Genomic DNA, 27,888 nt, shown 5'->3' with positions numbered 1-27,888 from the left:
ATTATTCCCACTATGTTATGGATTGGGGAGGATTATTCCCACTATGTTATGGATTGGGAGGATTATTCCCACTGTGTTATGGATTGGGAGGATTATTCCCACTATGTTATGGATTGGGAGGATTATTCCCACTATGTTATGGATTGGGAGGATTATTCCCACTATGTTATGGATTGGGGAGGATTATTCCCACTATGTTATGGATTGGGGAAGATTATTCCCACTATGTTATGGATTGGGGAAGATTATTCCCACTATGTTATGGATTGGGGAAGATTATTCCCACTATGTTATGGATTGGGGAGGATTATTCCCACTATGTTATGGATTGGGGAGGATTATTCCCACTATGTTATCGATTGGGAAGATTATTCCCACTATGTTATCAATTGGGAAGATTATTCCCACTATGTTATCAACTGGGGAGGATTATTCCCACTATGTTATGGATTGGGAGGATTATTCCCACTATGTTATGGATTGGGAGGATTATTCCCACTATGTTATGGATTGGGAGGATTATTCCCACTATGTTATGGATTGGGGAGGATTATTCCCACTATGTTATGGATTGGGGAAGATTATTCCCACTATGTTATGGATTGGGGAAGATTATTCCCACTATGTTATGGATTGGGGAAGATTATTCCCACTATGTTATGGATTGGGGAAGATTATTCCCACTATGTTATGGATTGGGGAGGATTATTCCCACTATGTTATCGATTGGGAAGATTATTCCCACTATGTTATCGATTGGGAAGATTATTCCCACTATGTTATCAATTGGGAAGATTATTCCCACTATGTTATCAACTGGGGAGGATTATTCCCACTATGTTATGGATTGGGAGGATTATTCCCACTATGTTATGGATTGGGAGGATTATTCCCACTATGTTATGGATTGGGAGGATTATTCCCACTATGTTATGGATTGGGAGGATTATTCCCACTATGTTATGGATTGGGGAGGATTATTCCCACTATGTTATGGATTGGGGAAGATTATTCCCACTATGTTATGGATTGGGGAAGATTATTCCCACTATGTTATGGATTGGGGAAGATTATTCCCACTATGTTATGGATTGGGAGGATTATTCCCACTATGTTATCGATTGGGAAGATTATTCCCACTATGTTATCAATTGGGAAGATTATTCCCACTATGTTATCAATTGGGAAGATTATTCCCAGTATGTTATCAACTGGGGAGGATTATTCCCACTATGTTATGGATTGGGGAGGATTATTCCCACTATGTTATGGATTGGGGAGGATTATTCCCACTATGTTATGGATTGGGAGGATTATTCCCACTGTGTTATGGATTGGGAGGATTATTCCCACTGTGTTATGGATTGGGAGGATTATTCCCACTATGTTATGGACTGGGAAGATTATTCCCACTATGTTATGGACTGGGAAGATTATTCCCACTATGTTATGGACTGGGAAGATTATTCCCACTATGTTATGGACTGGGAAGATTATTCCCACTATGTTATGGACTGGGAAGATTATTCCCACTATGTTATGGACTGGGAAGATTATTCCCACTATGTTATCAACTGGGAAGATTATTCCCTGTGATGTGGAGGAGACTCCAGCAAGCTTCAGGAAGAAAAATTCCTAAATTTCCAAGCCATTGTTCACATTTTCAAATTGTCGACCCAGGAGAAAATTGACTTATTTGCTTGGTTTGGTTTTTTTTTTTTTCCCCCCCTTGGCTTGAAATTCGGGAGTAAAACCATTGGGGAGCATTTGAGGAGCCTGGTTGGGATAACTGGGAGTAGATTTTGGTAAGACTTTTCCCGTGTGTTTGGCATTTCCAGGCAAACAATGACATTCTGGCTTTCCTGTCCGGAATGCCGGTGACCAGGAACACCAAGTACCTGGATCTGAAGAACGCGGTGAGTCCCTGGAACGTGGGGTCCTGGAAGCTCTCCTGTGTCACCTGCTTCCTCTTCCTCAGTGCCTTCTCTTATTCCTTTCTGCCCCTCTCAGAAACTATCTGAGAAATTCCAGGTCTTGGATTTCTCTCTTAATTTTTCCCGCCTCACCTTTCCTGCTGATTTTTCTCATTTTCCCCCCTGTTTTTTTTTCCCACCCTGATTCCCTCCCTCCCTGATTCCCCCCCTTCCCCTGATTTTTTTCCCCCTGATTTTTTTCCCCCTGATTTTTTTCCCCCTGATTTTTTTCCCCCTGGTTTGTTTTCCCCCTGGTTTGTTTTCCCCCTGGTTTGTTTTCCCCCTGGTTTGTTTTCCCCCTGGTTTGTTTTCCCCCTGGTTTGTTTTCCCCCTGGTTTGTTTCCCCCTGGTTTGTTTTCCCCCTGGTTTGTTTTCCCCCTGGTTTGTTTTCCCCCTGGTTTGTTTTCCCCCTGGTTTGTTTTCCCCCTGGTTTGTTTTCCCCCCCAATTTTACCCCCCCCTGATTTTTTTGCCCCCTGATTCCCCCTCTCACACCTGCACCGTTTAATTCCCGCTCCAGCTGTCCAGGATAACTGACCTTTTCCAGGACACAGCTGAGACACGTGGCCCTAAACCATCTTTCTGTCCCTCTCTGGGCATCCTACAACCTGTTGGCAGCAGGATATTTCGGGAGCTCGTTCCCAAACCTGCAGGGAGCTGCTTCCTTGGCAGCAGGGTGGGGTACAGAGGAAAACCCCTCAGGAGAACGGCCGGAGCCTGTCGGGATGGGGCGGATCTCGCCCCACGTCCCCACCTCGCTGCCCCGGGAGGAGGGTGGTGTCAGTGAGGGGGTCCAGCTGCGGGAACAGGGAATGAGGAGGAGCATTCCCGGAGCTTCCCGCGTGTCCGTGTGTTGCAGCAAGAGATGCAGCGGTACCGGGAGGTGTGTTACTACATGCTCTTCGCGCTGGCCGCCTACGGCTGGCCCATTTACCTCATGAGGAAGCCCACGTGTGGACTCTGTCGCCTGGCCAGATCCTGCTCGTGAGTGCCCCCTCTGCCCTCAGCCCCATCTCCCTCCTCCTCATCCCCCCCGTTAGAAATCCCCGGGATTTCCCCCCTGTGCTTAGAAATCCCTATTCCCCGTATTTGTGTCATCGCTTGCTCCCTGTCCCCACTCTGCTCCTTCCCCTGCTCCTTCCCCTGCTCCTTCCCCTGCTCCTTCCCCTGCTCCTTCCCCTGCTCCTTCCCCTCTCATGCTTTCTCCTCCCATCTCTCCATGCCTCCTATTCCAAAGGCTTCCCAGATCCCTTCCATCTTGTAAATAAACCCCCTTGTCCCCTGCTCCGTCCTCTCCGGTGCCAGCTGGAACAGCCAGTGGGGAGAACCCACCTGGCGCAAAACCCAGTCCCAAAGAACTTCCTGGAGCTCAAAAAACCTGATTTCTCCCCCATCGGGGAGTTGAAATTTGGATCCTGATTAAAACACTTCCAAGATTTGGGCTGTGCTCTCTCCCACTAGTTGGATTTTCCAGCTTGGGATTCAAGTGTTCGCCACAATTCCATCCCCAGATTCAATTTGGGGATGAGCTTTTGGCAACTTCTGGGCTCTTGGGAGGAATTTAATTCCTTGGAAATACTTTTATTTGCGAGAAGGAAAGAGGGAGGATCGATCTGTGCTTTTCATTCTGTTCTGGGCTGATTCCAGACCTGCTCTTCTGCCGTAAATAAACCTGGAGCTCAGGAAATGCTCCCTGTGTCTGCGTAGTATCCCTTGAGGAGCTATCCCTCAGATTCCTCGGGAACTGCTTGTGCTGGAGCTCTCTCTGGTGCTCGGCAGGAAAACTACACCTGATCCCGATGTCCTTTAGTTGGCTGGAAGGGGAATTTTGTCCCGCTTTGTGGTTTCACCCTTCCCTGGGTGCTCACTCTGAGTCTGGAGGAGGCCAGCATGGCTCGGAGGGGAACTGCCCCCCGAATCCAACCCTTTTTCCCTCAGAGCTGTGCTGTCCCAGCAGGTGCTGCTGCTCCAAATCCAGCCTTTCCCCTCAGAGCTGTGTTTTCCCAGCAGGTGCTGCTGCTCCAAATCCAGCCTTTCCCCCTCAGAGCTGTGCTCTCCCAGCAGGTGCTGCTGCTCCAAATCCAGTCTTTCCCCCTCAGAACTGTGCTCTCCCAGCAGGTGCTGCTGCCTGTGTCCCTCCCGGCCCCGCTACGCCCCGGGTGTCACCATCGAGGAGGACAATTGCTGCGGCTGCAACGCCATCGCCATCCGGCGCCACTTCCTGGACGAGAACATGACCTCCGTGGACATCGTCTACACCTCCTGCCACGACGCTGTGAGGGCCAGCTGAGACCCCTTCCCATTCCAGCCGGGCCCCCTTCCCGTGGGATTTACCCACGTTCCACCAGGGCGGCACCAAGGAGGGAAATCCGGCCTCGTTCCGCACCTGCAGTGGGGCTCCATCAGAAAATCCCTTCCCTTGGGGGCAGAATTGACCTCCTTGGGGGCAGAATCGACCTCCTTGGGGGCAGAATCGACCTCCTTGGGGGCAGAATCGACCTCCTTGGGGGCAGAAACGACCCCCCTTGGGGGCAGAAACGACCCCCCTTGGGGGCAGAAACGACCTCCTTGGGGGCAGAAACGACCTCCTTGGGGGCAGAAACGACCTCCTTGGGGGCAGAAACGACCTCCTTGGGGGCAGAAACGACCTCCTTGGGGGCAGAAACGACCTCCTTGGGGGCAGAAACGACCTCCTTGGGGGCAGAAACGACCTCCTTTTCCCTGTGGATAACCCAGTCTCTCCCGGTCTTTCCCAGGTCTATGAGACCCCTTTCTACGTGGCCGTGGACCACGACAAGAAGAAGGTGGTGATCAGCATCCGAGGGACGCTGTCCCCAAAAGTAAGCGGGGCTGGCTGGGGGCTGCCCCGGGAGGGACGTCCCGGAGAGTTCCGGAGGCATTCCCGACCCGGAGTTGACTCACCTGAAGCAAGGGTGCCTTCCTTCCAGGATGCCCTGACGGATCTGACCGGGGATGCCGAGCGCCTGCCGGTCGAGGGGCACCACGGGACGTGGCTGGGACACAAGGTGAGGGCAGGGGAAGGAGGGAAACCAAAACCAACCCAAACCTCATTTTCCTTTTGATTTTTCTCTCCTTTCCCCCTTGATTTTTCTCTCCTTTCCCCCTTGATTTTTCTCTCCTTTTCCCCTTGATTTTTCTCTCCTTTTCCCCTTGATTTTTCTCTCCTTTTCCCCTTGATTTTCCTCTCCTTTTCCCCTTGATTTTCCTCTCCTTTTCCCCTTGATTTTCCTCTCCTTTTCCCCTTGATTTTCCTCTCCTTTTCCCCTTGATTTTCCTCTCCTTTTCCCCTTGATTTTCCTCTCCTTTTCCCCTTGATTTTTCCTCTCCTTTTCCTCCCCTCCCTTTTCCCCCTTCTCCCTTTTCCCTCCCTTCACTTTTCTTCTGGGTCTTCTCTCGTCTTCCTCACAGTTTTTCTCTGAGAACCAAAACCAAACAAAAGCCCCTCAATTTTTCTCATTATTTGTTTTTTTAATGACCAGCCCCCCAAATGGGCGTAATTACTTTAAAAAGGACATTCCAGAACTGCAGCAAAAGGGCTTTGAGGTGTTGAATAATCCCTGGGAACAGTTAAAATCCCTGGGAACAGTTAAAATCACTGGGTGTGTAATTAAAAAACTCCGTCCAATTAGTGCCATCCAAACTGGAAAAGACATCCTGGAGACCCGGAATGAAATTCCTGGAGTCATCCAAATGACTTGGCCTTCCAACGACCTTCTCAGAATTTGCAGTGAAACTCTGGGAATGTGTTTGGAGGCAGGAATGCCCTCCAAGGATCCTGGCAGGACTGGCATCCGTGTAATTTGATGGATGCTCCCTGTCTGTGAGCAGCTCTGGGATAACTGAATCCATTTATTCCAGAGCTGCCCTTTGCCCCCGTCTGGCAAAGTAGTGCCAAGTCTTTAAGCTGCTCAGGAATTTGGGAGCTTGCCAGGATGCAGTGCCAGGTTGGGAAAGGGGAATTGAGGGCTGGAAGGAACGGAGCAGTTGCTGGGAGTGCGGCTGGAGGAGAGGAGTTGTTACCCAAGGTGGGATATTGAGCCTGGAATTCCTTGGGAGCTCCTGCTTCTTCCAGGGTTTTTCCTGAATGCCAAACCTGGCCTTTGATGCTCTCCTTTAGGAACTGGAATCCTGGAATGGTTTGGGTGGGAAGGGACCTTAAAGATCCCATTCCAGCCCCTAGACCGGGTTTTTCCCTATAAAATAGACCCCTCTGAGGCTTTTCCCCCAAATCTCATCTATCCCAGAGCAGTTCCTTGCCTTTGGATGCAAAGCAGTGCAGGACATTCCCATCCCCTTTCCCTAAATCTCGGATCCATTTGGTTATTTACGTGCGAGGTTCCAGAATTAAGCCCAAATTGTTTAATTCCCTTGAAATTGAATCTGTTGCCTGGAGAGGATCTATGGATGCACATCCCTGGAATTGCCCGAGGACAGGTTGGACAAGGCTTGGAGCGTCCCAGTCTAGTGCAAGGTGTCGCTGCCCATGGAACTGGATGAGTGTAATGTCCATTCCAACCCAAACCATCCTGGGATTCCATGAAATTTAGGGAACAGGCTCCATTTTGATGGAACTTTACAGTCTCATTCCATAATATTAAAATCACTGCCTCCATTAAAATCTAATTCCCAAAAATATGTCCTAAGGCTGACTAACACTGGGCACCACCAGGGATTTGGGTCATGCTTCCTAAAAATAGAATCCCAAATTCACCTTGGGAATTTAGATCAGTAGCCCGTTCCTTTCTCCTGAGGATTGGGAATGGAGACTCTTCTGGAAGATTTGGAGCTGCTGGGCATTGGGATACAGGCACCAACCACCTTTTTGGTGGTCCCAGTGTCCCACATTCCCATTTCCGTGCTCATGGAGTCACCTCAGTGCTGCTCCTCCTCTCCAGCACCCAGGTGGGATTTGATGGGATTCGTGGTACTGAGGACTTGGAAAATTCCATGTTTTTTGAGCAGACAAATCCTGTGATATCCCTGAGATGGAGAGTGAATCCTCAATACCGTTCCCGTTGTATTTACACCGTTATTTAATGGAAAAGAGCCCAGGAGCTGATTTTCCCTGTTTGTTTGTTGTTTTTTTTTCCCAGTCCAGACTGTGTGAATTATTTGAGATCTGTAATTCCCAAATTAGGATTGATCATTTCTGTTCAGCCTGGTTGGGTTTGTGTTTTTGTTTGGTTTTTTTTTTTTTTTTTTTTTTTGAATTCAGGCTTGCTTCCCACTGAATTAAACTGTAGGAAAAGCGTCACCTGGAATTCCAAACCAAATTCCAATTGCTTGTTTGATACCTGTGTTTGGAATTTAATACATGGAGGGACAAAACTCCTCGGCAGAGAGGAGGAATGGGGAGCCCCAGCCTGTGGTTTTTCCCATCTTCCAGCACTTTTGAACTTCTAGGGAATAAAATCCTTTAATGATTTATGATTAATGTCCTTTAGCAGCCAAATTCCATTAATGGTGGTGACTGGAAAAGGCAGGAATGAACTCTGCCTGTACAGGGAGTGCTCCCACTTTTCCTCTTGGTGTTTGTATTGTTTTCTCTGTAAACTCAGGATAATTCACACTTTTATTCCCAGATTTAAATGGAAAAATCATTCACAGATTTACCGGGGAGAGGAAAATTTGGCAATTAAAACGTGAATATTCAGAACATCCAAGTTTATATTTCCACGTTCTTCCACAAATCCCGGGATCTGAAGTACCAAACACACAACCCTGTTTAAGTTGTTTTTCGGGATGTTTTTCCCTCTAAATACACCCTGATCCCAGGAATAAGCCCTTAGAATTTAAGAACTCATTACTCCTGAACACCACGATCCAGAATTTCTCTTCTGGAATGTGGAGAGGGGACTCAGTTTTTCCTCCATCCCGAGCGTGCCGAGGGACACTCCGGAGCTTCCACAGCTTTTGGCTGCTGGGTGTTGGGATCGGGGCTGCCACACATCCATTTGGATCCCACTGTCTTCCCGCTTCCCGCAGGGAATGGTGCTCTCTGCCGAGTACATCAAGAAGAAGCTGGAGCAGGAAATGGTGCTTTCCCAAGCCTTCGGACGTGACCTGGTGAGTTCCAGCTTTCCTTCCAGACAGAGGATGAGAGTTCCCTATAAACCTGGTTTTTAAGGGAATTGCCGTGTCCTGAATGCCTCGTGTTGATTTCTCAACTCTCCCTTTAATTCCCGTCCCTCTGGATTGCCGGCTCCCTCGTGGAATCCTGGAATTTGGCGTTGTAAGGGACCCTAAAAATCCTCGAGTTCCACCCCCCTGCCATGGGAAGAGAACATTCCATAAGATCAGGTTGCTCCTCGAGGCTTTTTCATTTTGGAACCCCCAGCACTGCAGAGCTCCTGATTATCCTCTCTTTCCTGAGGCAGGCATTCCCACGTGGGAATGCGGGACAGGGAACATTAAAACCGAGCCAGCAGGAACTAAAATCCCATCTCTGTGGAGGTTCTTTCCGGAATGCTGTCTCTGGGAGAACATTCCTGGTGGCAGGGAGCTAGCAGAGATCCCAAGGGAGGCGTTGGGAAGCAGCTTGCCTTGGTTTATGGGTTGGGAAGAGCTGTGGAAGTGCTGCCTCGGGATGTTTGGGGGATGGAGGGAGAGACACTCCGGCATCCGGCTTCATCCCTCTCTGCCTGGAAAGGGAATATTGGGTTTGTTCCTGGTAATCAGGAGGAATTCTTCCTGGCTTTAGGTACGTAAATGCCATCCCAGCTCCCACCAAAGGTTCCTGTATCTCAGGATATTGTTTCTGACAGTTGCCAGCAACAGATATTCCAGGGAAAAGTACCCAGGGAGGTGGAGAAACACTTTCTCCATGGATTTGGATATTATCAGGAGGCTGTGAGGTTTGAGGAAGGGCCAAAGGCTCCTGTCAAATCCCAGAGAATTCAAACAGCTGGTGTGCATTTCCTGTTTCTTCCCATCTTTTTTCTTCCAGGGAAGAGCCAGTAGGTCACACACTGATGGAGATGTAGAATTCCAGAAGCGAGTGAATTCCAGGGCCTGGAGTGCCAGGACAAGGGGGAATGGCTTCCCACTGATAGAGGGCAGGGTCAAATGGGATACTGGGAAGAAATCCTTCCCTATGGGGATGGTGAGGCCCTGGAATGGATTTCCCAGGGAAGCTGTGGCTGCCCCATCCCTGGAAGTGTCCATGGCCAGGTGGGACAGGTCTTGGAGTAGCCTGGGATAGTGGAAGGTGCTGGGGTTGGAACTAGATGGGCTTTAAGGTCCCTTCCCACTCAAACCATTCCAGGATTCCATGATGATTCCATGAGATTCAGAGCAAGGAGCTGTTCAGCTGGAATCTGGAGCTTTCGTGTGTAAAAAGCACTCGAAAACCTGAGGAAAGGGAGAGATTTGGGGGATGAATCCCCGTTAATTTTCAGCGTGACGTCCATTTCTTGTTGGTTTTGGTTTCCAGGGAAGAGGGACAAAACACTACGGCCTGATTGTGGTTGGGCACTCCCTGGGAGCTGGAACTGCTGCCATCCTGTCCTTCCTGCTGCGCCCCCAGTACCCCTCCCTGAAGTGCTTTGCCTATTCCCCCCCAGGTGGGCTGCTCAGGTAGGTCTTGGGATGCAGGTGGGACTGGAGCTGGAGCACGGCCCGGTTGGGATCCTCTAAGGAGCAGTAGAAGGGACAGGCAGCCTGGATTTGCCGAGTGTTCCCTCTGTGGTAGTGTTTGGAATTCCGGGCAGGAGGGCAGGTGGCCGCTCTCCCAAATATCCCCAAGTTGTCTGTGGCTCTCATTTTAATGGAAAATGCAAGTTGGATGCAATTTCCATACTCTTTGCCCAGTCCTGTTCCAGTTGCTTGGATTCCTTTTCCAAAGAAACTTTACTTCACTTTGGGATGTGATTTCTCCCATTCCAAAGCGGTGCCTGAAAAAGGGGCAGAGGGATTGTGCTTTTTGGGTGCTGGTTTCCCTCCCGAGGGAGAGAGAATAATGGGGAATTCCTCCCATTGTAAATGGGAACAGACCTTCTGGTCACATTATTCCCAAACAGAACCATCCCTTGGGATTGCTGGCAAGTGAGGGAAGGTCTTTCTGGTTGTCGTGGGGATCCTTGAAATGGGCTCTGGGTTCTCCAAAGCCCCTTGTGGCAGTTCCTGCATCATATTCCAGGAGCAACCAAGGGTTTTAAAGCGTCCTGCTGATGGATCTGGATGTTGGCATTCCTTGTTGCTGTCATTCCTGGCTTTCTGCAGCCACAGAGCTGCAGAGGAGGATGTTCCATGGGAGTTTTGTGGCTCTTTGTTCAGAAATCCCACTTCCGGATCCCTTGGGAGCTCCTGACTCGTGTTGTGCCCGGGATCATCTCCAAGAAGCTCCACAGAGTGGGAATCTTAATTCCCTTCCCTCTCAGTCCTCAGGTTGCTCCAGAAATTTGCCATCTGAGTTCTCCACAATGTTTCAGTATTTCATTCCACAGTGTCTTTGTCAGGTAGCCTCAGGAGCACGGAATATCTTCTTCCTTGGCTGCCCCACCGTTCCCAAACTCTTGGAAAATGGCTGTGGGGCATTGAGTTAAAGCACTTCCTTTCCCAGGTATATCCAGAGCCACGTGCAGGGGAATGTTTGAGCCGTGGGATGTGGATATGAGGCTTTTCCTTCCCAAGGTGCAAATCCCAAAAGCCTGGAAGTAGCTTGGATTGGGGTTTTGTGCCCCTGGTTCTCTGCCACCGGCCTGGGAATGAAACACTGTTTGCTTCTTCCTGCTCCTGTTTCTCTTCCAGTGAGGATGCCATGGAGTATTCCAAGGAGTTTGTGACTGCAGTGGTGCTTGGGAAAGATCTGGTGCCCAGGCAAGTGGAGGAGTGTCCCAAATCCTTCCTGAGTGTTTGCTGTCCTGTCTCCAAATCATCCATTCCCTGTCAGAAACACGTGGATCATCTGTCTCCGGATTCGTCATCTGCCTGTCCTTGTCTCGTTCCTCATTTATCTGCCTGGTTCCTTGTGTTGTTCCTTATTTATCCTCCTGCTTCCCTGTGTTTTCCCTGGGCACCTCTGCTGGTGCTTCACACACCTCTTTATAGGCAAATCCTTCCCGTGTGCCAGAAAAGTGGGAATATCCTGCCTCTGGAATCACTCACTGTGGTCCCTGGAGCATCAGTGTCGTCTTCCCGGTTTCTTGTGTCATCTTGGATGTGCTGTCACCTCATGTTTGTCCCAAAATTCCTGTTCCATTTCGTATCTCCGACCCAGCTCATTCCTTGGCATCTCTCACCTTCCTCATCCCCTGGGATATGTTCTGCTGAGCAGGGATTTGGGCCGGGACAGACAGCCTGGCATTTCCCTGGACGACATGACCTGCTCCATCCTGGAATTTCCTCAGTGGTGTCACTCAGCTCCCAGACACCTTCCCGAGTCACCTGTTCCGTGTCATCCTTCCCTGGCATCTGGGATTCCACTGTCAGCTCCCTGCTCCCTGAGCTCTCTCCCCTCCGTGTTCCCTGCTCTGCTCCCATTTCCTGTCCCGATGGTTCCCAGGGCCTCTCTCCCCCCGTTCCTGCTCCGGGCTGATGCCACAGCCCACCTCAGAAACCTGCACTGCTTTTCCCCCACTCCCAATCCCAGCCTAGTCCACTCTGGGTTTCTCCATTCCAGATTCCAGCCCCAATCTGGTCTGCATTTTCCCCCATTCCAGATCCCAGGCGTAGTCCACTCTGGGTTTCTCCATTCCAGATTCCTACCCCAGTCTGAGAGTTCCCCCCGTTCTGGAGCCAAATCCAGTCCGGGTTTTCCCCCATTCCAGATCCTGGTCTGAATCCAGTCTGGGTTTTCCCCGTTCTGGATTCCAAGCATTATCCAGTCCAGGTTTTCCCCCATTCCAAATTTCACCCCGATTCAGTCTGGGTTTTCCCCCATTCCCAATTCCAGCACTAATCCAGTCTGGGTTTTCCCCCATTCCCAATTCCAGCACTAATCCAGTCCGTGTTTTCTCCCATTCCCAATTCCAGCACTAATCCAGTCCGTGTTTTCCCCCATTCCAGATCCCAGCCCTGATCCAGCCTGAGTTTTCCCTCATCCCTGATTCCAGCCCTGATCCCTTATCCTTGTGGTATCCCCTCCTGTGCCCACGTGTCCTTCCCATCCCATTCCCTGCCCGGGTGTTCCAAACACGTCTCCCTCTTTTCCATAACCCCATCTGCCTGTTTTCCTCACTCCCACTTTCCTCTCTTCCAGGATCGGGCTCTCCCAGCTGGAGGGGTTCCGCCGGCAGCTCCTGGATGTTCTCCAAAGAAGCACCAAACCGAAGGTGAGAGGAAAGAGGGACAAACCCCTGGAAGTGTCTCCGGGCAAGGATAGGGAATTGCAGTGGCGGGAAGGGCGGGTTTCCTCCAGGTGTCCTTGGGATCACTCTTTAGGGAACTGCAGGAATGACGGGAAGAGAAGCCAGGAGAGCTCCGTGGGCTGGTTCCCACTCAGGTGTTCCGAGTTCACCGTCACAGATCCCAAATAACTGAGCAGGGAATTTTCTGTCCAAGCCCGTGTTGGTGTCTCTGTTCCCAGTGTGGATTTTTTTCAGCTGGGGAAAAAGCTGGGAACAGCCTGGAATTGTCTGTTTATGGGCATGGCTGGGTGATGCTGGGATAAGGAGTCTGGTCATGTTTTGGAAATGTGGGAATTGTCCCTTCCCAGTCTCCACCATTACGCTGAGATAGGAAAAAACCATAACACATGAAGATTTTTAGGGATAAAACATCACAGGAATTACCTGGAAAGGGAGAAAACTGAGCTTGTATTTATTTCTCTTGTTAAATTCTAATTTTCGTGGTCTGGCCTCAGGTTCTTTGAGAATTCTTCATGATTTTTGAGGGGGTTTTGTGGGTTTTAGGGATTTTTTGGTGGTTTTTTTCCTGGTTTTTTAGGGTTGTTTTCTGGTGGGTTTTTGATTTTATTTTTTTGGGGGGTTTTCTTAAGGGTTTTTTTGGGGTGGGTTCTTGAGATTTTAGTAGGTTTTTCTGGTGCTTTTTAGGACTTTGTTTTGGTGGTTTTTTTAAGGTCTTTGGTGGTTTTTTTGGTGGGTTTTTAAGGGTTTTTTGGTGGTTTCCTAGGAGTTTTTTTGTGCTTTCTGTTGCATTTTTTAGGGGGGTTGGTGGGGTTTTGTGGTTTTTTAGGGCTTTTTTTGGGTGGTTTGGGGGGAGTTGTGTTTTCTAAGTTTTTGGGGGGGGTTAGTGGTTTTTTTTGGTGAGTTTCTAAGTTTTTTAGTGGGTTTTTGGTAGTTTTTTTTAGGGAGGTTTTGTGGGGTTCTAGGGGGGTTTGGTGCTCTTTTAGGGGTTTTTGTGTTTTTTTTTTGGGGGGGGGTTTGGTGGGGTTTTAGGGGGTTTTTTTGGTAGTTTTTAAGGGGTTTTTGGTGGATTTAGGGGGTTTTTAGTGCCTAAAGTCCTAAACAACTTTTTTACCTGCATTGTTTAATCTCATCCTTGTTTTTGAACATTAAAAATTGCTTCCTTTATCCTGGAGAATACCAGTTTATCAGTTGAGGGACATGAATCCTATAGATCCTTGACTATCTAAGGAAAAACAAGGAGAGACGGGATGTTGGCTTAAAATTGGGGAAGGAAAACCAACTTTGCAGAAACACCGGGATCATTTCTGTCCCCAGCTTCCTCATTTCCCTGGCCTTGTGTTATTCCTCATTTATCCTCCTGCTTCCCGTGTTATTCCTCATTTATCCTCCTTTCTCCTTGTGTTATTCCTCATTTATCCTCCTGTTTCCCCGTGTTATTCCATATTTATCCTCCTGCTTCCCTGTGTTATTCCTCATTTATCCTCCTGCTTCCCTGTGTTATTCCTCATTTATCCTCCTGCTTCCCTGTGTTATTCCTCATTTATCCTCCTCCTTACCCGTGTTATTCCTCATTTATCCTTTTCTTTCCCCTTGTTATTCCTCATTTATCCTCCTGTTTCTCCGTGTTATTCCTCATTTATCCTCCTGCTTCCCCTTGTCATTCCTCATTTATCCTCCTGCTTCCCTGTGTTATTCCTCATTTATCCTCCTGCTTCCCTGTGTTATTCCTCATTTATCCTCCTGCTTCCCTGTGTTATTCCTCATTTATCCTCCTGCTTCCCCTTGTTATTCCTCATTTATCCTCCTGCTTACCCGTGTTATTCCTCATTTATCCTCCTGTTTCTCCGTGTTATTCCTCATTTATCCTCCTGCTTCCCTGCGTTATTCCTCATTTATCCTCCTGCTTCCCTGTGTTATTCCTCATTTATCCTCCTGCTTCCCTGTGTTATTCCTCATTTATCCTTTTGCTTCCCGTGTTATTCCTCATTTATCCTCCTGTTTCTCCGTGTTATTCCTCATTTATCCTCCTGTTTCCCCGTGTTATTCCTCATTTATCCTCCTGCTTCCCCTTGTCATTCCTCATTTATCCTCCTGTTTCTCCGTGTTATTCCTCATTTATCCTCCTGTTTCCCCGTGTTATTCCTCATTTATCCTCCTGCTTCCCTGTGTTATTCCTCATTTATCCTCCTGCTTCCCATGTTATTCCTCATTTATCCTCCTGTTTCTCCGTGTTATTCCTCATTTATCCTCCTGCTTCCCTGCGTTATTCCTCATTTATCCTCCTGCTTCCCCGTGTTATTCCATATTTATCCTCCCTGTGTTTTCCCTGGGCGTCTCTAGTGGTGTTTCCCACACCTTTTTATAGGCGATTTCCTCCTACGTGGCAGAAAATGGGGAATATCTCACCTCTGGAATTGTGCTCCCTGGCACAGGGCTATCCCTATTTCGGGATCAGTGCCCCAGACCCGGGATTTGGGCCCTTTTTCCCGCTCGAGCGTCCCGCGGGGTGACCGTGCTTTTCCCGTGCTCTCTTCCCTCCTCGCCGCTCCCGCCGCTCCCTCAGTGGCGGATCATCGTGGGGGCCACCAAGTGCATTCCCAAGTCGGAGCTTCCCGAGGAGCCGGAGGAGAGCTCTGTGCCGAGCCAGCGGCTGTGGGCTCACCCCAGCGACCTGACCATCGCGCTGTCGGCCAGCACGCCCCTCTACCCGCCCGGCCGCATCATCCACGTCGTGCACAACCACCCTGCCGAGCAGTGCTGGTGAGTCCCACCTTCCCTGGCCGTTCCCTGGCCGTTCCCTGGCCGTTCCCTGGCCGTTCCCTGGCCGTTCCCTGGCCGTTCCCTGGCAATTCCCACACGCCCCTCTACCCGCCCGGCCGCATCACCCACGTCGTGCACAACCACCCCGCCGAGCAGTGCTGGTGAGTCCTGCCACTCCCGGCAGGAAAACGCCCGGAGATGAGAATTAAGGGTTGGGTTTTCTTTTCCCTGCTGTCTAGAACGGCGTAGGTTGGAATGGGGGAGCGTAAAGGTCCGTGGGCGGGGATGTCTCCCGCTGCTCCAGGGTGCTCCGAGCCGGCCTGGAGCACCCCCAGGGATGGGGCAGCCGCAGCTTCCCCGGGAAATCCATTCCAGGGCCTCAGCGCCCTCACGGGGAAGAGTTTCTTCCCAGCATCCCGTGTAAACCAGCACATGGAATGGTTTGGGATGGAAGGGACTTAAGGATCATCCAGTCCACGGCAGGGATACCTTCCGCTGCTCCAGGTTGCTCCAAGCTGGCCTGGAGCACCTCCAGGGATGGGGCAGCTGCAGCTTCCCTGGGAAATCCATTCCAGGGCCTCACCGCCCTCACAGGGAAGGATTTCTTCCCAGTGTCCCACCTAAAGCCACCTTCTGGCAGTGGGAAACCATTCCCCCTTGTCCTGTCCCTCCGGACCCTTCTCCAAATTCCCTCTCCAGCTCTCTGGGAGCCCCTTCAGGCACTGGGATGTCATTCCCTGTTGGATAATGCAGATTCTGGAGCAGCACGTGCTTCAACATCTCCTCCCTCCATTTTTCCTACCGTTGCTTTTTCTCCCTCTCCAACCAAAACATTTCCCTGCTCTTTCATCCCGTTTTCCCCTTTGTTTGGATCCCTTTTCCAGCTGCTGCGAGCAGGAGGATCCCACTTATTTTGCCATCTGGGGGGACAACAAGGCCTTCAACGAGGTGATCATCTCCCCGGCCATGCTCCACGAACACCTTCCCTACGTGGTCATGGAAGGGCTCAACAAGGTAAGGGGATTGGGATCCCGAGCATCCACGTGGGATAGTCACTCCTTGCCCTGGAATGCTGGAGGTTTAAATGCACGAGGCCCTTTGTTTTGGGGAAGAGGAGGAAAAGTGCTGATGCTCCAGGTCAGTCGGGCACGGGATGTTGGAGCTGGATGTGGCGAGGTCTGGGAATGGAATTCCCAGGGTTCCCACTCCTGTTTCCAGACTTCACGTCGGAATAACGGGAGGTTGGGGAGTGGTTGGTTCATTCCAGGAGGTGCCCATTGGATGAGTCCGGGTGACATCCGGGGATATGTCAGGATTGATCCATCTAATCCTTCATCTCCAGACCTTTCCTCGTGCTTCCAGGCGGCTTTGGGAAGAAAGAGGCAAATCCAGCTCCCAGTAAATCCCTGCTGTTCCTCTCCTTGCCTTGGACAGGTCTTGGAAAACTACAACAAGGGGAAAACCGCTTTGCTTTCCGCAGCCAAGGTGATGGTGAGTCCGACGGAGGTGGATCTCACTCCGGAGCTGATATTCCAGAGCCAGCCCTTGCCCAGCGGCCCTTCCATCCAGGTGGGAACCGGAGCCATCCCAGCGGACAGGAGGAACAGCAGCACCAAGTAAGGATGGATTTGGGCAGGAATGTTGGCTCTAGGTGTGGATCCTCTCCCTCTTGGAGCGCTGTGATCCGTGTTTGTGGATAGATCCAAGGGATGCCTTTGTGGGACTTGTGTCAGGGGGGAAAAGACCCTTTGTGTCCCTCAGGAATCTGAGTGGAGCAAGGTCAGGAGAACATACAAGGTGTGGAAGAAACCTCCTTTGCTCCTTATCCAGGCAAATCTGGTTTTCCCAAGGTGAAACTTCCAGCCAAATGTGGTGATTTTCCAAAGCTTAGCACAACATATACATTTAAAGCTGCTTCATGCTGGGATTTATGGAATATCACAAACAGGATCACGTTGGGAACATGGATGTAGGTGAGGGGAAAGCAGTTGGTGTCCTGTTTGGGAAGGATAAGAGCAGGAAATCCGGCGGAAAACAGGGAAGAGGCGTATTCCAAGTGCTCAAGGTGTTCCCGTATCTGGACTGGCAGGGAAAACAGGGAAAATGAAGGAAGGGAGATGGTTTGCATCCAGAGGTGACTGTGAGTGGAACCAGGAGATGAAACTGTGTGGGTGGGAAGGGATAATTCCTTGGCCAGGGAAGCACTTCCATGGGGTTTTCAGGGAGAGCTGTGGGGTGAGGGATTTCTGGATAAGTGTGAGGTCATAGGAGGGAGATTTAAATTCAGAGGGAAGATGAGGCAGCAGATAACGTGGAAAAATGGGAATATTCTTGTCACAGGGAGTGAATGGTCAGAGGCAATGAAGGAGAGCTTGGAAGCAGAACACAGCTGGGATGGAACAGGGATTGTCCCAGGTTTTTGAGGGCTACAGTAAGACTGGGAAGGTGGTGTTTAATTCCAGGTTAGAACCATCTTAGTGTGTCAGATTTCCTCTTTTGGGATTCTTGGAATCTATTCCTAAACCACTGTTACTCCACTGAAGCTGCAGAGGGATCAGATATTACCTTACCTCAGGAAGCATTCCCTGTATATCCCCCAGGAAGCATTCCCTGTATATCCCCCAGGAAGCATTCCCTGTATATCCCCCAGGAGGCATTCCCTGTATATCCCCCAGGAGGCATTCCCTGTATATCCCCCAGGAGGCATTCCCTGTATATCCCCCAGGAGGCATTCCCTGTATATCCCCCAGGAGGCATTCCCTGTATATCCCCCAGGAGGCATTCCCTGTATATCCCCCAGGAAGCATTCCCTGTATATCCCCCAGGAAGCATTCCCTGTATATCCCCCAGGAAGCATTCCCTGTATATCCCCCAGGAAGCATTCCCTGTATATCCCCCAGGAAGCATTCCCTGTATATCCCCCAGGAAGCATTCCCTGTATATCCCCCAGGAAGCATTCCCTGTATATCCCCCAGGAAGCATTCCCTGTATATCCCCCAGGAGGCATTCCCTGTATATCCCCCAGGAAGCATTCCCTGTATATCCCCCAGGAAGCATTCCCTGTATATCCCAGCCCTTTGGCAGGGGCAGGAGTCCTCTCCCAAACTCAGGCTCTCTTCCCAAATGCTTGCATAATTACATGTCCTTAAGGCTGTTGATCCCAAGCCTGGCGCGGGAGCTCCTTCCCTGTGTTTTTCTGGAAGAGCCTGCCTGATCCCTAAAATCTTTGTGTAGTTGGAGTTTTCATACCTGTCTTAAAGGCTGGTCCTGGAAAATGCTCTGACAGCCTCGTGGAATTTGTGGTGGGATCACCAGCACGGAGAAGGAGGGGAAAGCCTGAGCCTGGAGTGGTTCCAGAGTGGGAAAAGAAGGAGAAAGTGGGTTAAGTGTAGGTTGGTCCTTCAGTCTCTCTCCCCCAAATCCTCTTTAATGCAGAGGTTTTGGATGCTTTGGAAGTGCTGCAGGTTTCTCTGGGAGCAGAGCCATGATCCCAAGTGACAGTGATGCTGGAGAAGGAAGACATTGGGAGAATCGTGGAATGGTTTGGGATGGAAGAGACCTTAAACACCATCTCGTTCCAATCCCTTACCGTGGGCAGAGACTCCTTCCACCAGCCCAGATCGCTCCAGCCTGGAACACCACCAGGGATGGGGATTCCACAGCCTCTCTGGGCAGGAGAGAGGGATTTATTTAGCCAGGAAAGCAGGGAGAAGGGCAAGAACTGGAGTTTGCTGAGGGAAGAGCCAGTGTGATATTTTCCATTGGGAGAACGGAGCAGTGAGGGATTTGCAGGAGTCCTGGACGGGTTTGGTTGGAGGAATCGTGCGGGAAACTCTGTGCCCGACGCTCGGATCCTCTGGCCGCCTCCTCACGTTGTCTTTTCCCGCTGCAGGAGCAAATCCCACTCGGAGATCAGCCTGGAGGGGTTCTACGAGACGAAGCCGCTTTCCCCGGTGCAGAAGGACCCGGTGGAGCTGCTGCTCCTGGACACCAAGGAGCGCCTTTCCGTGGAGCTGCAGGACCGCCGGGCCCCTCTGGCCACCATGGAGAGCCTCTCGGACAACGAGTCCATCTACAGCTTCGACTCGCGGCGCTCCTCCGGCTTCCGCAGCATCCGGGGCTCGCCCAGCCTGCACGCGGTCATGGAGAAGGACGAGACGCACTGCTTCTACATCGACCCCGTCATCCCCGAGGAGAACCCTTCCCTCAGCTCCCGCACCGAGCTGCTGGCCGCCGACAGCCTCTCCAAGCATTCCCAGGAGACGCAGCCCCCGGAGAACATCCTCAACAGCGGGGACACCACCCCCCGGCGCCGCTGCAGCGCAGAGGGCGCCGGGAGCGAGGGCGAGCGCGGCCCCTCGTCCCCCCGCGAGGAGCCGGCGCTGCACAACGGCCGCCTGGCCGACGTGCCCAGCCCCCAGGTGCTGGAGTTCGCCGAGTTCATCGACAGCCTCTTCAACCTGGACAGCAAGAGCAGCTCCTTCCAGGACATCTACTGCATGATGGTGTCGGACAGCTCCAGCGACTTCGCCGAGCTCCCCAAGTCCGTGAGCGAGCAGGAGATCCTGCTGCGGGCGCAGTACGAGCCCAACCTGGTCCCGAAGCCGCCCCGGCTGTTCGCGGGATCGACGGATCCCTCCTCGGGCATCTCCGTGTCGCCCTCCTTCCCCCTCAGCTCGTCCGGGGAGCTCATGGACATCACTCCCACGGGCGTGAGCAGCCAGGAATGCCTGGCCACGGACAAAATCCGGACTTCCACCCCCTCCGGACACGTAACCAGCCCCGCCAAGCAGGACGACCTCATGATTTCGGCCCTTTAGTGCTTGGGGACAGGGGTGGAATGATCCCGGTGGGATAATCCGTGGAGGAGAGGAGCGGTCGGGATCGGAGGAGACGGCCGGGAACATCCCTTCCGGGGTGGCACAGCGGTGGCTGGAGGACGGATTGTGCTGGAATACCGTACATGGAGCTCGGGAGAAGCTTCGCCCCGCGGGGCCTGAGAGGGTCTGAGGCACTAAAGTTCCCTACCTCAGCCTGGCTCTCATTCCAGAGGCAGATTCCTTGCCCCGGGGCTCCTGCCGAGTTTGGGAGCAAGACACCCTGCTCTGGGAATCCTCTCGGGTGGATTCCCTGAAACTCGAGGCTGGAGAGGTGGAAGCAGGAGGGGGGCTGGGATGGATCCCCCCTCCGGAGTGGAGCCGCTGGTTTGGGAGATGAGCGGGTTGAGACTCTGGGCCCTGTTGCACTACCACGGATCCAGCCCGAGCCCCAATCCGGCCCCTTCCATGGGGATTGCTTTTGTAGGACACTCTTGTTTTAAAGCCATCGGGGCCGTCTCCCCCCAAATCCAGCCTCCCATTCCCGGCCGGGCGCAGCGGGAACGGGGCTGGCACCGCGTTTCCTCTCCCCCAAGTATTCCTGAGGGAAGGACGCTGTTCCCAAGAGCCAGATCCCTCTGCCATGTCCGAGCTCTCCTGGATCTCACCACCGTCGCTCCCGGATTCTCTGGACCCCTCTGAGCTGGCAACATTCCCGCGGGATTGCCGGGATTCTCGTCTCGGAGCTGCCTGGAGGGATCGACTGGAAAATTGAGCCGGCGTTGTTTTCCGAGTCCCTGTGGAATCCGGGAGCCTTTCCTGGGTTGGATCCCTCTGGGTCCTCACACCACCCATGGATCGGTGGCAGCCTGTCGTTGGGAATTCAGGGAAAAGATGGATTTTTTTTTTTTTTTTCCGAGTGTTGAAGCCTTGTGTGTGTTTACAGAGCTGCTGTTGGGAAGGTATTTATGAAGGAAACAGGGAGGTTTTCCCAAAGGAAAAGCCTGGCCATCCTCTCCTCCCCGTGCCTTTTCTGCTGGGGGCTGAGGGAAGAGAGGGTGGGCAGGCAGAATTCCAAGTTCCCTGCTTTCCAGGTGGCTGGGATCTGGGGGGAGCTGCCTGCATCCCTCTCCACTCCCCTGCACCAGCCCCCGGAGTGAAGCTGGAGGAAGTTGGGATTAAATCTGCCTGAGCCTCCCCGGGGTCCAGAGGAGCCTGCTCAGCCCTCCAGGCAGGTTTTCCAATGATGGGAGCAGCAGGAAAACTACCTATTTAGGGAATGAAACCCTTCTGTGACCTGGAAAAGGCCCTTCGTTGGCAAAGCAAAGCTCAGCACTTCCCGAGGGAATCTCCCTGGAGTTCTCTCCTCCTTCCCTGGAAAAGAAAGTCCCACTTTAACTTCCTCAGAATCCTGTCCCCCTCCTTGGCTGGGATCTTTCCATTGTGGGAGGATGCTGTGCTTCCCGGGAGCTGGCAAATCCCTGGGCTCCCCTTGGGATGGGCCTTCCTTTGGGAATAACTGGTATCCAGCAGGAGCACTTTATAACCCATGTGCGCTGATGGAAGCGACTCCAGGTGCACGGAATTTCACTGGAATCTCTGTCCGAGTGCTGGTATCCCCCTCACCTGATCCCGGGATACACATTCCCTGCTCCTTCCCCATTCCAGAGCCTTCTGAAGTGCTTTTGGTGGGAAGTTAAAACATCCCTGTGGTTTAAGGTTCCAAAGGTGACCTTTCCCTGCGTGGAGCTGGAGCAGAGGAAGCCCCTCTGGATTCAGGGGAATGCGAGGAAGGAAAAATCCTTTGGTTCCAAGGAATGGGAAGTTCCTTTTGTTTTTGTAGCTCCTGTAAAAAGGAGCAGGGTCGGGAGCTCAGCACAGCCCAGTCCCTGCCCTCAGGAAGCACCACCGAGGTGATTTTTCAGGAATACGCACAAAAACCCGGGAAGTTTGGAGGGGAAGAGGGGAGCTGAGGGGCAGGGGGGGGCAGGGCTAGCAGGCTAGCTCACTTCCCAGCCCGGGAATGGGAATGAGGAGCTCATTCCTGCCCTTAATCCCGGCAGGAATCAACCCTTAGCACTGAGGCAGAGCTTTGGATCTGCAAAGCACTTTAAAACCTTGAGGAAAGAATCATCTCTGTCCCTGGGAGCCGCAGGGACACCTGGGATTGGGCGGGATCCCCGGGGAGGAGGTGCCTTTAGGTGAGGAAAGTGGGAATATCTCCCTCCTGAACCATTCCAGTCGGGATCTGCTGGCGTTGAACGGCTCAAATGTTGCACTAGAAAGTCACTTCCCACCTGTGTCCTGGAAAACTCCATCCTTGGCTGACTGGTCCCTTCTCTGGGCCATTGGAACTGTATCCCATGGGAAGGGGGTTCCCTGACCCTGACTGGAAGCAGCCTGGAATGCTGCACTAAAAGCCTGGCAATCCCTCATTCCTGGGAGCTGGGCTTGCCGTGGATCAAGGAGTAAAGGTGGAAAGGAACCCCCTGAAGGTTCAGATTGTGCCCAACCGTGGACAGTTCCTGGGCTTTGGTGTTCCCTCTTGGCACACAGATCTGATCCCAGGGCTCCCAAAGGAAATCCATGTTCTTGGGATTATTTCGGCTTTAAATCTCTTTTTGTCCCGATCCCCATCCCTGTGTCTTGATCCCCATCATTCCAAGTCTCAATTCCCACCACTCCTTTGCTCTAAGGGCGGTTGGAAAGGCTGATCTCCTGTTCCTTCCTGGAAAGGCACCTCTGGAATGCTGGAATAAATGCTAAACCCGCAGCTGCCTCCTGCATCCACGCTGGCCACACTTCCTGCTTTCTCTGCCCACTTTTTCTTTGGAAATGTGGAGCATCTCCAGATTTTTTCTTGGCTTCTGCTTCCTCCCCTTAAGCTTTGTGCCTTCCAGTCTTCCTGGATTCCCGTGATATTCCGACAGGATGGTCCACCCCGCGTCGAGGCAGCCCTGGAAGTGCCTGACATCCCAAATCCCAGGCACCCAGTTCCGTGTCACATCCTCCAAATCCAGCACTGGATGGCCTTTAAAGGCCCTTTCCAGTGCAAAGGATTCCAGGAGTTTCTTAGGAGAGGAGTGGAGCATCTGCATCCGTAATAATTGATTTAATTGTGGCTTTACCTGCAGCAGCACCAGGAATTTTGGGAAGGATGTGCTGAGGGATTTACAAGCCCTCCTCCAATATTTATCATTGTTCCCTCTCCTTCTCCATTTGGAATATTGAATTCCTCCTAAAACTTCCACTTCCCTCTTTTCTTTGCTCCCTGTTCCTCTCACCTCATCCCTCCTCTTATCCCACATCCTTGATAGCTCCACTTGAACAGGGAAAACTGTTCCCTGCAATCTCAGGATGATCCAAAGCAGTTAAATGGAATTCCTGGAATTTTGAAGAGCTTTTTTTTCCCTGGGGAAAACTGGATTTTTAGGAGATGTTCTGCTCTCTCCAGAGGACTGGGATGGCAAAGCTGGTGGTGAGTGTGGATGTATAAATCCAATGGTTCCCATTTCCATTCTTGGGGATATTGTTGCTTCAATTCTCGGAATAGTTGATGGTCCCCAGAGGGATTTAGGTGGGAAATCTTTGTCCAGGGGCACAGAAGGAGGGAAGACTCCAGGAGCAGGATCTAATATATTCCTCAGGCACTTGGATGTTTTCCCAGCTTTTTTTTTTTCCCTGTGTTCCTGCAGGCAGGTGATAATGTTTCCATGGAATCCCTCAGACTGGATTTCCAAACTGGGACATAGGAATAATCAGGATTATCCCTGGAAATGGGAATTAAGCGGGAATAGTCACTTCTGTGTTTAGATTTGTATCCATAGGGTTGGATTTCCATGTTTGCCTTGGGAATTGCTGGGCTGGAGCTCTGCTGGCTGCTGGCTTTATCCCTGTCCAATCTGGGATATCATTCCCTTGGCAGTAGAACATTCCAGCTTTGCAGGATGGTAGCGGGAACATGTCATTCCCATGTTTTTTTTAGGGATAGGGGTTGTAACTGCATCCTTTGGGGATCATGCAAACGTTCCCAGGGAGGTTGGGGACTCCCCATCCCTGGCATTGTTCCAGGCCAGCTGGGACAGGACTTGAAGCAACCTGGAATAGCGGGAGATGTCCCTGCCCCTGGAGCTGGGTGGGCTTGAAATCCCTTCCCACCCCAGTCATTCCAGGGCTCTGGAATTCCAGCATTCCTGCTGTCCCTTTAGGCAGGAAAGGGAGGGTTGGAATTCCAGCAGCTGCTCTGATGACAGATTCCTCTGGAGGAAGGCACTGGGAAGCTCTGGCTGGATCGGGCTCCTCGCACATCCCCGGAGCCCGTGCGGGGCTGATTTTAGGGAAGAGCCGCTGGATTTCGGGACGAGCAACGTTCCTTGTGCCAAAGCTCCCCCTCACGGTGCTCCTGCGATGCTCCAAGTATCCTGCGGGAGGCAAACACTGCCCGTCCTCGGGAAGGAGGAGAGGCAGGAATGTTGCAGCTGGAAGCTGGGATTCCACGTGGGAGTTCTTGCTCTCCAGCGGGACCCATAGTGGGGTTATGGATGGGAAGTGGGATGGATCAGGAGCCACTGATGCCCTCCCCACCTCTTCCAGCTCCCGAGGAGCTGCTTAAGGGCTGGAAATTCCAAATATCCAAGGATTAGAGCAATTCCTTGCTTTGTCACAGGGACCTGCAATCCTGAAAATCAGCAGCTGTCCCCATTCCCCTTGTTTCCTTCCTTGTTCACTGAGTCCATACTTCTTGTGCCTTTGTTTTCCATGGCTTCAGGTCCCAGCCTCCTGCCTGGGACCGGATTTTTGGGATCAGACATCTGATCCTGCTTCCTTTCCCACTTCTCTGGGTCCATGGAATTGTGGCCACAGAGCTGCCTTTGCTTCCGAGCCCTCCCGTTCTCCCTCAGCCGGGAATTCCCACTTCTTCCTGCTTTTCCCTGCTGCCTCAGGTCGTATCCAAGTGCCAAAAGCAAATCCTGACCTGGGGCAGGAGGTTCCCTCATCCCTGGCTCTGGCACAGCCACCTTCCAAAGGGAAGCTGCCTGGGAATTTTCCCTGCTTTCCTTGCTGCGTCCTCACCGTGTCCTGACATTCCCACCTTCCCAGACACCCGTGGGATGAGGGGAATCTCTGTCTGGCTCCACCTTGATCCCTGCAAACCCTTAAACACGGAGCAGTCCAGGAACAAGCCCCGATGCTGGTTTTTGTTGGGATTCTTCCACTTCCCTGCTCAAATCCTGGGATTTGTGCAGTCCCCATGGCTCAGACTCGGAGGTCCTGGAGCAGTGGGAGGAGGTGGCACAGCCCTGCCCTGATGTCCTGCTTTTGGGAAGTTCAGGGATCGTGTCAGGGTGTTTTTCCTGGGACACAGCCAGACTTTTGGCTCTGAACTCCTTTCCCGGGATGTTCCCGGTGCTCAGTGGGATGAGTGCCCTCCCCTGCAGCTCCAGCTTCCCACTTTTCCCTCCCCCAGTCAGCTGAGTGATGTCCAGGGAATACTCCCGAGCTCCTGTCTGGGTGATGAACAGAATTCCTAATGGCACAGGGTTTTTTGGGATGGGCTGTGCCTCCCTTCCCGTGTCCGCGGGGCAGCAGGAATGTTGTGCCCTGCTCCACCTCTGGAAAAGCCCTTTTTCCTGCTGTGCCCTGTGTCCCATCCCGAGCTGGGGCAGCTCAGAGCAGGAAAACCATGGATCCATTAACTCCTCGCCCCAAATTGCCTGGGGAGAGCTGAAGCCTCTGGAATTTTTGGGAGAACTCTGGGCTGCTCTGAGCGTTCCCCACGGGGCTCGGAGCGCTTGGATACGGGGAGGGGGGACCAGCCCGGCTTCCTGCATCCCTCTGCTCATCCCGGGAATGCTGCCTTCCACATCCCTGCTCCGAGCTGCCCCAGCATGAAGATTCCAAGGAAACTCAAGCACTTCCTCACGTGCCATTCCTTCTCCACGGGACTGTTTTTGTAGCGCTGGATGGAAGCTCCGAACTAATCCCGCTGTAAAGAGCAGGCTCCGGAATTATAACCTTATTCCATAGAGATGGATGTATATAAATTTTCTGTATATTCTCTGGCACTGTGTATAAAATGGATGTTGGAAGCACGGCTGGAGTCTGTGGCTCTTCCCAAAGGATGTCCTGGATAACAGATGGTTGGGATTTGCTGAAGGTTTCCTGCCCTGAGAGGGTTGGGGGTGGGAAGGCCATGAGGATTTTTGGGTGTGTGTCTTGGGAATGCTTCAGGGAAGCACTGAGGGTTGGTTGGTGCTTTTCCAGCTTCAACTGGATCTCGGCCTTTGGGAATCATCCACGTGGAGAGGTGGTGGAAGCCACATCCCTGGAAGTGTTCAAATCTAGGGGGGAGCAGCCTGGCCTAGTGGGAGGTGTCGGGGTTGGAACTGGATCTTTGAAGTCCCTTCCCCCCCAGATCATTCCAGGATTTTCTGATCCATGTCCTGTGAGATCAGTTCTAGGAATATCCCTTCAGTGGAGAAGGAAATTAAGGAAATCGAGGGAAGGGAATTAAGGGAAGAGCTGTGAGTGATTCCAGGTTAAATCCAACTTTCCACGCAAAAAGAAGGATGTTAGTGGAAACCAGGTCGCTGACAAGGAATCCTCTGGGATTGGATGGGAATGGCAGGGGAAGGAGGATGAGTCTCTCAGATAAGATTAGATCCCAGATATTCCATATATTCAATATTCCAGTCAGAATAATGTGGGAATCTGCCCTTTGGATAAACATGGAGGTGCCAGGGTCCTTCTTCAAGGAAGGGGAGTCCAAACTGGGATTTTCCCAGCGAGGGGCATGGATTTGGGGTTGGAAAGCAGGATCTCCCTGCCTGGGGCTGTTCCCAGTTCTTCAATGCCATGGAATTCGTATTCTGGAAGTGGGAAAAGCTTTTTTTTATGGATTGCAGGGTCAGAGAATAAGGAGAGGAGATGAGCCAGGAGAAATCCAGGGAAAAGGAATGCCTGGAAGCACCTAATCCCGTGAGTGGGGCCTGGAAGGGTTTTTCTGGCTGCTCCCGAGGGGACTGGCAGGGAGTCCCTGATAGTCAAAGGCGGCTCAACTCCTGAATTCCCATAAAAATGCCTCTCAAAAGTGCTGGAATGTTGGTGCCTGATGTTTTAGGGGTGGATTTGTGGGATTTTCCTCCCTGCCCGGAGCTGTGTCGGTCTCCTAAAAGGATCTTGACCCTCCTGGAGAAGGGAAAACATCCAACTCTGGCTGCTGTCCTTGGATAAACGTGGAATAATCCATGTTCAGGAGGGGCTGCTTTAATTCAGGAGAACAGATGGATGTGGACACGGCAGGAATGGTGGAAGCTGCTGTAAAACCTCTGAAAAACCATAATTAGGGATGGAGTTGGATTTTCCAAGGAGATTTTCCGGCTGCTGGATGTGCTGGTGCCTTTAGGAAAAAAATGCCAGCTTGTGGAGAAAAGTGGTTTTCAACCCATTGGAAAAAAAAACATTGGGAATGACACAAAAACCCCCAAATTTTCCAAGAATTTTTAAGCCAGGCTGATGAATTCCCAGGGGAAGAAGGAGGGAAAATAATGGGAATATGTCATTGATGAAAGCTGTGATCTGATTGCTAATTATTTAAATGGAAACCAGCATTGCAGAAATTAAAATTCCCTCAGGATTTTTCCAAGGATTCAGTTGGAAAAGAGGAAAAGGAAACGGAAAGATCCTTTAAAAAATCAGCCTGGAGTGTGATGAATTCCTGTTTTTCAGCAGGGATAATGTTCTGGTGGGTTGAGTTACACTTCTTTGCCAAGTGATTTTTCTTGGAAATAGTTTTAAGGGATCTAAACCCAAGGAATATCCTGCAGGGTTCCTGGCTGGGAGGTTCTTGGATGCAGGAGAACTTCATGTGCTTTATTTCCCATTGACCAGAGAAAATCGGGATGGTAATTCCAGTTATGGGGGGGGACATTCCCTGGCCTGAGGGTGGATTAGCACAGGGAGATCAGGAGCCAAGGAAAACCTTGGAAAACTGGTGGGAGAGAGGAAAAAG

General features: G+C 51.6%; 1 protein-coding gene across 5 annotated transcripts in view; it reads left to right on the top strand.

Annotated features, from left to right (window-relative positions):
- DAGLA (diacylglycerol lipase alpha) overlaps nucleotides 1-25,971 on the top strand; it is a 62,191-nt gene extending 36,220 nt beyond the window's left edge. For 4 of the 5 annotated variants that reach the window (XM_032691154.1, XM_032691150.1, XM_032691151.1 and 1 more), the window contains 13 exons: nucleotides 1,839-1,916; nucleotides 2,832-2,956; nucleotides 4,088-4,247; nucleotides 4,729-4,812; nucleotides 4,921-4,998; nucleotides 7,979-8,059; nucleotides 9,426-9,568; nucleotides 10,742-10,810; nucleotides 12,192-12,264; nucleotides 14,864-15,060; nucleotides 15,945-16,074; nucleotides 16,495-16,676; nucleotides 18,953-25,971. In XM_032691154.1, coding sequence (XP_032547045.1) covers nucleotides 1,839-1,916; nucleotides 2,832-2,956; nucleotides 4,088-4,247; nucleotides 4,729-4,812; nucleotides 4,921-4,998; nucleotides 7,979-8,059; nucleotides 9,426-9,568; nucleotides 10,742-10,810; nucleotides 12,192-12,264; nucleotides 14,864-15,060; nucleotides 15,945-16,074; nucleotides 16,495-16,676; nucleotides 18,953-19,880 — 2,328 coding nt within the window. In that variant the 3' untranslated portion in view covers nucleotides 19,881-25,971. The remainder of the gene's footprint in view (nucleotides 1-1,838; nucleotides 1,917-2,831; nucleotides 2,957-4,087; nucleotides 4,248-4,728; nucleotides 4,813-4,920; nucleotides 4,999-7,978; nucleotides 8,060-9,425; nucleotides 9,569-10,741; nucleotides 10,811-12,191; nucleotides 12,265-14,863; nucleotides 15,061-15,944; nucleotides 16,075-16,494; nucleotides 16,677-18,952) is intronic. The other variant, XM_032691155.1, reaches the window with a different exon arrangement.
- The last annotated feature ends 1,917 nt before the right edge of the window (nucleotides 25,972-27,888 follow it).

This window comes from Chiroxiphia lanceolata, chromosome 6, assembly GCF_009829145.1.
Source record: "Chiroxiphia lanceolata isolate bChiLan1 chromosome 6, bChiLan1.pri, whole genome shotgun sequence".
NCBI classification, from domain to species: Eukaryota; Metazoa; Chordata; class Aves; order Passeriformes; family Pipridae; genus Chiroxiphia; species Chiroxiphia lanceolata.
The sequence above is the reverse complement of the archived record's forward strand: the minus strand, read 5'-3'. Positions and strand labels throughout refer to the sequence as shown.